The following is a 10,515-nucleotide window of genomic DNA, read 5'->3' as shown; positions in this document are numbered from 1 at the left end:
TTTACCTCCCTTGAGTTCTTTTTTTTCCCCTTCTTATACGTCTTTTGTAGGGCCGATGATGTGCTAGTGCTAGCAGAATGTATGAGGGTTTTACAGCGCTTACAACACATTTAGGTCATAATCAGCGCCGGTTAAAAGGAAGAAAATGGAATAGTCAATGAATTCTAGAATTACAATTAAAGCACCTAAGAAAAGTAAGACAAAGGGGAATTGCGGCTATGTGGTATGACACGCGCTTTCGGATCGGAAGATCCTGGGTTCGAGCCCGTCCTACATGTTAAATGTTGCTGTTGCCAGGGTAAAGCGTTTTTGAGCACGTTTATTGGACAATGCTCTATATAAAAGCTCAATTGAATTAAAATTAAAAAGTTGTGAACAGATGTAGATTCTAAGTCACCATTCAAAGGGAGTGCAGACTTTGCAACTCGTGTAGTCCTTCAGAGCCTTAGACCCATGGAGCCAGGAGTTTATCCCAGTTTCCAGAGCGTGAAACAACAATAGCAATTACTACCCTTGTCTATTGCAAAGTACTTTCCGCCAATTGTAATAGACTACTCCACTCACTGCTGAATGGACACGGGATCAGAGAATTAAATCTCGACCTTGATCTCATTTCCTTTTGCGTGTAAAGAGTGTGCTCTACCAACTGAGCTACCCCCTTCCCCCCCCCCCCCCCAACAACCTCCTTGGTGTTTGTTTTTAAGGGTTTTACGGCGCTTGTAACACATTTAGGTCATATCAGCGCCAGTAAAAAGGATGAAAATGGGATGGACAAAACATTCTAGAATTACAATTAAACTACCCAAGAAAAAGAAAGACGAAGGGGAATTGATTCAAATAGGAAACAGAAGAAGATTTCAAGAGCACATTATCAGTGTACTTAGATTGAGATCACCTAAAAGTCACATTCAGACTTAATCACAGGTCCCCACTCAAATGTTTACAAATCATATATAATATGTATACAAAACATAACAAGTTCAGAGAGATGGTTTACAAGGAAAAAAATATCATCCCCCAAAACTAACTATACATTTGACGGTTTCCCGCTCCGCCAGGGTATCCGTCCAGGGCCAGGAGAAAACCAAGTAATCTCATTCCAAGATAAAGATAGAAAGCATGTTTGAAAACAGTTATAGGGGGATAGACGACACAGTAAGTACCTCCCTGCTCAATCAACTTTAAGTAAGTGCCTTTCTGCCTACTATGGGAGGTAAGGAAACCCACCCAGAAGAAAGAAACAACCAGGAAAACAGTTATAAGGATAGAAGACACAGCGTGACCTCCTGCCCACCATGGGAGGTCAGGATCTACCACCCAGCCAACCTCCTTGAAGAGACTTTCACAAACAATTATGAAATGGAATAAATGAATAGAATTCTACCCTATCTTGTATAATATAATTTATGTATTTTTTTGCTTCCGTATTATAATATAGACAATAACAACATGTAACAATATTCGAAACATTCTTTGGATGATTTCATGTAAACATAATTTGATACATTGATGTTCAGAACGATTAGCACACAAATTGCTTTGTGAATTTGCAACAAAAAATATATAGAATATATGATAAAGAAGATATTATGTTGGTATTGACTGCATCAAGGATATGATGATGGTGGATTAAGATGATGATGGTGGTGGTGGTGGTGATAATGATGATGATGATGATGGTGGTGGTGGTGGTGATAATGATGATGATGATGGTGGTGGTGGTGGTGATAATGATGATGATGGTGGTGATGATGATGATGATGATAATGGTGGTGGTGATGATGATGATAATGATGATGGTGGTGGTGGTGGTTGTAGTAGTGATTTTTTTTGGCGCAAGAATTGGTGAGAATATACATGATGATGGTGATGATTATGACGATGATGGATGATGATGATGATGATGATTCCACAGCTGTGATAAGACAAGAATAATAGACTCTAATGCTGCAATGATTTCAATTTTTTGTTCTTAACAACAAAGTATGGTAATTTCATTAATTTCAAATTGTCACAACATGTTTTTTGTTTGTTTGTTGCTTTAGGTCTCTTCCAACACAATTGAGGTTATATGAGAGACCGCTGAAACAAAGAAACAAGCAATCTAACAAAAATAGTACAAATGTCAATCAAAATCATAACCTAAAGATATCATAAGCTAAATTATAAATAACCAAGAACAAACAGGCAGAGGATTTACAGGAAAAAAATATCCCCTGTCAAAAATACAATCACAAACCAAAGAAGCAGGATAGGCTAGTAAAGAGAAGAAGAAACGACATCACTATCGGATCGTACACCCATGCGAACATCATAGGTATATGATTCAAGGGTGATGCTCCCATCCAACCACCCGCTGTCACAACATGAAGTCATTGTTTTGTTTTTAAGAGTTTTACGGCACTTGCAACACATTAAGGTCATATCAGCGCCAGTAAAAAGGAAGAAAATGGGATAGTAAAAAGTTTTAGAATTACAATTAAAGAATAAAAGAAAAGGTGAGACAAAGGAGAATTGGTTCAAATAGGAAACAGATGTAGATTCCAAGAGCACACTGTCAAAGTACTTAGTTTGAGATCACCTAAAAGTAAAAGTCTCATCCAGACACAAGCACAGGTCCCAACTAAGAGGAATACACTCAAATGTTTACCAATCATATAATAAGAGATGTAAACTAAACATAATAGAATGCATAGCAGAGAGATGATTTACAAGGAAAAAAATATCATCTCCCAAAACTATAACTATACATTCGACTGTTTCCCTCCCAGCCAAAGAACTCGGGCCAGGGTCAGGACAAAACTAAGTAATCTCATTCCAAGACGACAGGAAACAATTGGAAAACGGGTATGGGGGGATAGAAGACACAGGATGTACCTCCCTGCCCAATATGGGAGGTCAGGATCCCCACCCAGGCATGAAATCATTCGTCAACAGTAAATTTCCCACATTTTGTATTGGCCATACAAATTCAAATAAAAAGACTGGAGATAGGATAGACTATTGAAAACCCTTTATCATAAGGGGAATGCTTTTGCCACCGACCAATCGTGTCCCAGGTATTCATTTTACATCCAAGTACAGTGAGGGAAAGTGGGTCAACTATGCGCTGCTCAGAGCGAGACTCAAACCCAGGACCTAAGCCTTCTTGTCCAAAGGAAAGCGTCATACCACAAGACTGCAGCGTAAAGTTATGGCCTGACACTGACCAAAAAAATGACGCCAAAATGCCAGTCTTTTGCCACAAAAGGAAACAAATCGTGAGTTGTATTCAATAGTTTAACCAATGAAATAACTTGTTTCCATGAGCACTACTAACGACAACTCACTAGGCGGTGGAAAAACCAAATAATGACGTCAAACTGCCAGTCCTTTTGGATTTCAGTGTCGGGTTATAACATATCGATGGCTACGGTATCAGGCTATAAGTTAACGATGGCTACGCTCCCTCTCTCACTCTTCTCTCTATCTCTCTCTTTCTCTCTCCATCGCTCTCCCTCTCCGTTTTTTTTTTTTTGTTCTTTCTGTCTCTTAATCTCTCTCTCTCTCTCTCTCTCTCTCTCTCTCTATATATATATATATATATATATATATATATATATATATATATATATATATATATATATATATATATAATATATCCCTCTCTTTCTTTCATTCTTTCTTTATTTCTCTCTCTCTCTCTCATACACACACACACACACACACTGTCTCTCTCTCTTTCTGTTTGTTTTGTTTTTCTCCTCTCTTGAGGGAGAAATGACACAGAAAATGACATGATACGTGTTCCCTAACACACGCATGTGGATCATCTCGATCAGCCAACCAATCAAACCAGCAGATCGATTAGCACAAAAAGACCCAATTCCAATGTTAATGGCCGTTCCCATTCATGATAATGGTTCTACATTCCATTTTACGCTGCCCGTCGCTTATTCTTTAAGTGTCATTTCCCCCATGTAATCTTATGCCTGGGTGGAATACAATGGATAATGCTTAGGATTCCCCAACACTTACGTCAATCGCCAAACGTTCGATCTTATGTATTTTCAAATATGCACACACACACACACACACACACACACGATATATATGTATTCACACACACACACACACACATATATATATATATATATATATATATTATATATATATATATATATATATATATATATATATATATATATATATGTGTGTGTGTGTGTGAATACACATATATATGATATAATAATATAATAATAATATAATCATAATTAGATAATATTATATATATATATTATATATATATATATATATATATATATATATATATATATATATATATATAAGCTAATAATAATATAAACCAGGCTGTGACTTACTTATAATTCATTTTGTCATGTTTGTATGAGTTTTACAGCGCTGATGACACTTTTAGGCCATGTCATCGCAAGGGAATGAGAGTGTATGGGGGGGGGGGGGGGGGGGGGGGTTGCAGATCTGAAGTGATGAAATATGGAGGCACCAAAGTAAAGGTTTGGTTCGAATAAGGTACAAAATATTCCACGAGTAATCCATTAATGTGTCTGTTTTGATATTAAAGTTTCATCCAACTATAAAGGCACAAATAAAGGATCGCCTCATGAAGGATACAATTCTTAACAAGTACTTCATATTATAAACCAATAACTAGAGCAGTACACAACAAAGAGGTGATTTACAAGGAAAACAAATATCTCTCAAAAAATAAAAAAGGATCTACACATTTGACTGCTTCCCTCTCAGCTAAGGTTCCTGCCAGGGCTAATTAAAAAAAAACAACAAACAAAAACAACCTCAGCGATCTGAATCTCGAATAAAGACAGAGAGCAAAATTGAAATGGAAAATAGATATAGGGGTGGGGGGGATAGAAGACAGTGCAAATGGCATCTCTGCCCACTATGGGCGGTCAGATGACCCCTACCCATTATAACTCATTGTTTTAACAAACATGCTATAACATGGGTCAAAGTTTACACAACCAACATTTCAATGTTCTCATGTGAAAATACTACGTTTTCACAACCAGTATTTCTTTGAGATGTTCAGGATATGAGATTTGAGTCTCTTTCTTGTCTCTGGCCACGTTTAAATTTTGCTCCTCCAAAATTGCATGCAAGTTTAACAGCGGAAATGACGTCAAGATCAGATATATTCTCTGATGAACACAATTGGCCATGAGACCAATGAAAGAGAATGTGAAATATTTGCATTTAGTCCATATTTTTAGAAATATGTTGACGTTCCACAAATATTAAATATTTATTTTCATGAAACCCTGAAATGTTCACAGTTTAATCGGTTCTTTTGCACCACAATAGAAAAACCGCAGGAGTTGTTTGAACTCATTTTTACACAGCGCCGCGCTTAACAACTTGCTTCGCCACATGAAAAGAAATATACATGAATTACTTAACTGGCCATGACTTCAAGAACTCTCCAATGCTGTATAACTTTCGAAAAATCGATTTAGCAGGACTTTCATAGTTTTTCACTGTACACCTCAGGCTAAAACTAAAACTGTTCTTCCATATCGTATCCATGTTTATTATGTAGTTTGTGTTTTAGCCTGACCGTGAGTTTCTTCCACACTCCATCTCCTTGCTTTCCATTTTGCTGTGGACAATATCCCTTTTGTCCTGCTGATGAAGGGTCCATCCCAACTCCAACTCCGTGTTTTGACCGTAGAAACGTTTCATAACCTCCCTCTTGTTGACTTGTAGTAAGAAAACTTTCATAATCCCCCTTCCCTTTGCCTCCTACGTCTCCCATCATTACTTTCTTCCCACTTTTTCCCGGCGTTCCGTATTTGGAATCAGCGAAGCTAAAATTTCGAACACTGTTAAATTGTTTTGCTTGATTTTTATTTGAAGTTTTTCGTTTGCCCTTCGGCATTGCTGGTGAGGTTTTGAAGAGACTGTGTTTCTGACTTAGACGTACGGGCATTGTTTTAGAGGTATTGTTATTTTTAGGGCTGAAGAAATCGTCTTCATCGTCGCTGAGATATTTGGACAAGTCTTCCCCTTCGTAGACTTTTAGACTTGTGAGATTTTGATGATGGGGACGTTGTTTTTGTTCTTGTACTCGACGCTGCTCCTCGAAGGATTCATCCGGGTCTTCATCACCGAAATCCATCGTTCGTTCATCCTCCTCGTAATCTGGCAAGGGTATGAAAACTCCTTCCGGTTCAATTTCGTTTTCGGTGGCACTTTCATTTGCGTCTGTTGTGGTCGTGTCCATCTTGCCGAAAATAGGGTTATCTCTCGCAAATGTAGTAGGATCATTTTCTGCGTGGTTTGTTGTGATGAGGTTTTCGTCGTCTTTTGGAATAGAAAATGCTTCATTGTTATTGGAAGATGACTGTGACGGCGTGCGTTTTGAACTGTTGCCGTTGTTATTTATTTCCCCGTTGTAAAAGTTTGAAGACATTGTGTTTTTCATATTGTTGATATTATTGTTGACTTCGACATTCGTTTCTTTACTGTCAAAGTACATTGGTGGCTCTTCGTAAATGTGAATCTCGCCCATTCTGTCGTCGAGGTCATCGCTGTCGTCGTTGTCATTATCGACAGTACTTAGAACCATGGGTGTGTTTTTATCACCGATGACAAAGGGCAAAGGTTTCGTTAAGCCTGGACCCGAACGTCCATTCTCAACAGGTGGGTCTGGGGATTTTGGTTTATTGGAACTAATTGGAATGAGGTCATCATTTCCACCCAGGATTTTAGGTTTGTATCCTCCGAATTTCTTCATGGGCGGCAGAGGTGCAAGTGTTTTCTTAGGTGTTAGCTGAGATTGCACCTTTGTTTCTTTTTTCTCATAATGAAATGAGGATTTCTTACCCGCTGCCGGTGGGTTAAAAATTTCGTGAACTGGCGGTCCTTTGGGCATTTTGGTGTGTTTTGTGATATCCTTCAGAGAAAACACAAAACAATGCGTGGTAGAGCAAAAGCCGAGTCTTATTTGAACTTTAAAATCCTTTAGTTTTCAAGCTCTTATTCCATACACATCCAAAAGGTCAAGGCTCAATCAAACGCCTTTTATTGTTTTAAATACTTTCTTTGTAATTGTTTATGGGTGAACTATATTTACACTTTTTATAAATATATATTACGACTAAATTCGATTGGCCAATAGGTTGACTCATTGCCATGGTCCGTTGTCATTGAAAGCATATCCAGAAATAGTGACGTTGCCGACGTGATGTTTGCACGAATCCATTGTCATAGTGTGTAGTTGGAATGGAAGATTACACGGCTCGAACGTTAACACAGGTCCTGCAAATAAAAGAAAAACACAAATTGAATTACACATGCATTCTGAAAAATTATTTTTCTTAACTTGAGCAATTTAAAATTATAAAAATTCCCTTTATTTATCCCATAGGGGAAATTTTTCTCTAGGGTCTATTCCAAGGGAAGACTGGGATAACCCAGGGATCAGCCGCAGTGCAGCGCCGCAAATTGAGTTAGGGCGAGGTGACTTGCTAAATGCCTATAATATAATAAGTCGTTACCTCCATGAAAAATTTGATTTCAGCACGTTCGGATTATAGCACGCTGTTTGGCTTCTGCTCCCGAAAGTGTGCTGGAAGCCAGCGAGTACTGTTTTGTGAGCTCTAAATTCAATTTTATTTTTCAGCGTCTCAATCACCGTGACTTAATACCAGTTAGGCCAAAAGACGAGGGGTCACATATTACATGCGGGCTATTAAGTGCCTCGGGAGATATAACGTTATGTGGTCGGTCCTTGTCACGATTAACAACCAGCTAATCCCAGATAAAAATTATTGACATTTGACAAAACACCTTCGGGGTCACATTTTATCGTTAAAGGTCAAAGTTGATCAGTAAGTTGAAATCTATTCAGCCGTATTCTGACAAAACGCATTTTATTGTTGGCCAGAAAACTCGTCCTTCAAATATTAATCGATTAAAATCACCTTCATCTTGGCAAAAACTTTCAAACCTGGGGCTTCTCTTGGCAAAAGGTCATCGTCAACAACCTGGGACTTCGCAAAGTCTCAATTTTGAGAGTTTTGGCCAAGATGAGGGTCATTTTAACTAATCTAACTTTGAAGGACGAGTTTTCTGGCCAAACTTTTAAAAAAGAAATGGCTATCTGTCCTCAGAGTCTGGCGATATTTAATCTTGGTCTGCCCTGGGAAAGGTCATGGTTTGAAATGTCAACTTTCCTTTGTACCTTTGGAAAATCCATCAGAGAAGGGAAGTAGAAATAAACTATAAGCTTTTATTTCATTGTCTGGGGTTCAAGGAAATTAATGTGAGAGCGGAAGTTAAATCATGTACGACTTTGTGGTCTAGTGGTATGACACTCGCTTTCGGACCGGCAAGTCCTGGGTTCGAGCGGTCATCGTCGATGGGATCGCGGATAGCTCATACGGTAGAGTCACGCTCTCATTGGCCAGGCGGAGTTGTCGTACCAGTAAGGTCGCGGGTTCAAACCCCCATCACCGCCGCGAAAATCTTTTATTCTCTATTGTCTTCTGGCACTTTCCTACTCGCTTCATCTCTTGTTGTTACCAACATACGTGCCGTGCCTGCTCCACTCACTTTTCTGAACTAAGCTGCTAGAAGCTGTGGTCTGGAACAAGTAATAAACAAAACTGAATATAACAGCTTCAGAAAAAGAAAAAGAACAAAATACCAAAATACGGAACGTTTCGGGCTCAAAACCCTTCTTCAGCCAGCAACAACAACAACAACAGACAAAAAAATCAATAACAACTTAAATGCATTACTAAATTTCTCTATCGTAGATATGGAATTTAGTAATGTATCTATGTTTTTCTATTGTTTCTTTTTTTTTTCTTTTTGTTGGCTGAAGAAGGATTTTGAGCCCCAAACGTTCCGTGTTTGGTATTTTTGTTCTTTTTTTTTTTTTTAAACTGTTACATTCATTTTTGTTCATAGCATAACGAATGGAACTTTACAAGTAGTCCGTCCATAAGGAAAAAACAAAAGCAAAACAAAACAAAAGCAAAAAAAAAAAAAAACTCCAAACAAAATTAATCCTTTATTCAGGTCGTCAATCTAGAGTTTTCTGTGGTTTCTGTCGCACAGGCTTCACTCATAATGTGGGTGATCTAGTCATCACAAAGTACTTTCCAGTAAATTTAAACTAGATCCGTCTACCGCATTATATATAGGGACACAGGCAGACAGCGGAATGAGGAAGAAACATCACCTGATATTATAAAATTTTAAAATGAGGACATTTGTGAATTCTACTTCCTCTCTACTGTGCCAAATTAATAATAATATATAATTTTTAAAAATACGAATGAAATTCCTTTTATTCATCCCATAGGGGGAAATTGTCTTTCGGGTCTATTCCAAGGGAAGATTGGAATAACCCAGGCGTCAGCCGCTGTGCATATGCAGTGCCGCAAATTTAGCTAGGGCGAGGTGGCTGCCTTGCTCGAGGCCACACAACACAGCGGCGGGTGATCGAACTCGGTACCTTTCGGGCACATACGAGGCAAAGACCGTACCGCTGTGCCACTCTTAGTAAATACTGCTGTCCTATGACAGAATAACTTTCTCTGAATGATGGCTTACACTTCAAATATCCATAATTTGAGATGTGCGCCTATGTGGTCTAGTGGTATGCCAGTCGCTTTCGGATCGGAAGGTCCTGGGTTCAAGCCTCGCTCTCGGCGCATAGATGAGTCCTTGGAAAAGGCTCTTTACTCACATTCTCTCATCGTACTCAGGTGTAAAATGAGTACCTGGCCGTTAACAGTTGTCTCTGTCCGAAAAATTGTAATATCGCCTAACAGGCGTCATGTCCCGTCCTACATGTTAAATGTTGCTGTTGACCAGGGACCCCTTGTAAAGCCCTTTGAGCACATTTAGTGGATATTGCGCTATATAAAAGCTCAATTCTTTATTTATTTTATGATAAGAGGTAAGTATACACTCCGAGATAAAGATCTGAACTAGATAGTACGTATGAAAGGTGCCAGACAAAGCAAGAAAGAAAAATACAAGAAGATAAGAAAATCCCCATTCCTTTGGAAAAGACCCTCAATGAAAATGTACCCTTAGGGATGAATAAGGGGAATTATTATTATTAATTTTATTTCGGATAGGAAGGTCCTGGGTTCGAGCCTCGCTTGGCGCATAGATGAGTCCTTGGCAAAAGCTCTTTACTCACATTCTCTCACTGTACTCAGGTGTAAAATGAGTACCTGGCCGTCAACAGCGTTGTCTCTGTCGAAAAAAAAATAATTGTAATATCGCCTCACAGGCGTTATGTCTCGTTCTACATGTCACGTGTTGCTGTTGGTCAGGGACCCATTGTAAAGCGCTTTGAGCACATTTAGTGGATATTGCGTTATACAAAAGCTCCAGTTTTTTTTTAAATTTTGTTTTTATCCTTCAGTACCTCTGTTAACTTCCTTCTTAAACACCAAAATTAATTATTCATATGGCACGTTCAACAATCCTTCAGAATTTTCGAAATTTTCTCTT

General features: G+C 38.5%; 1 protein-coding gene across 4 annotated transcripts in view; it reads right to left on the bottom strand.

Moving 5' to 3' along the window:
• Positions 1 to 4,371: 4,371 nt before the first annotated feature.
• Positions 4,372 to 10,515, bottom strand: part of LOC144966239 (uncharacterized) — a 46,831-nt gene continuing 40,687 nt past the window's right edge. For all 4 annotated transcript variants that reach the window (XM_078902435.1, XM_078902455.1, XM_078902445.1 and 1 more), the window contains exon 2: positions 4,372 to 7,296. In XM_078902435.1, the coding sequence (XP_078758561.1) occupies positions 5,534 to 6,910 (1,377 nt within the window). In that variant the 5' untranslated portion in view covers positions 6,911 to 7,296 and the 3' untranslated portion in view covers positions 4,372 to 5,533. The remainder of the gene's footprint in view (positions 7,297 to 10,515) is intronic.

Source organism: Berghia stephanieae, chromosome 1, assembly GCF_034508935.2.
Source record: "Berghia stephanieae isolate SIO BIC M18660-M18661 chromosome 1, UCSD_Bste_1.3, whole genome shotgun sequence".
NCBI classification, from domain to species: Eukaryota; Metazoa; Mollusca; class Gastropoda; order Nudibranchia; family Aeolidiidae; genus Berghia; species Berghia stephanieae.
Note: the sequence above shows the minus strand (reverse complement) of the source record. Positions and strands in the feature narration are given on the sequence as shown.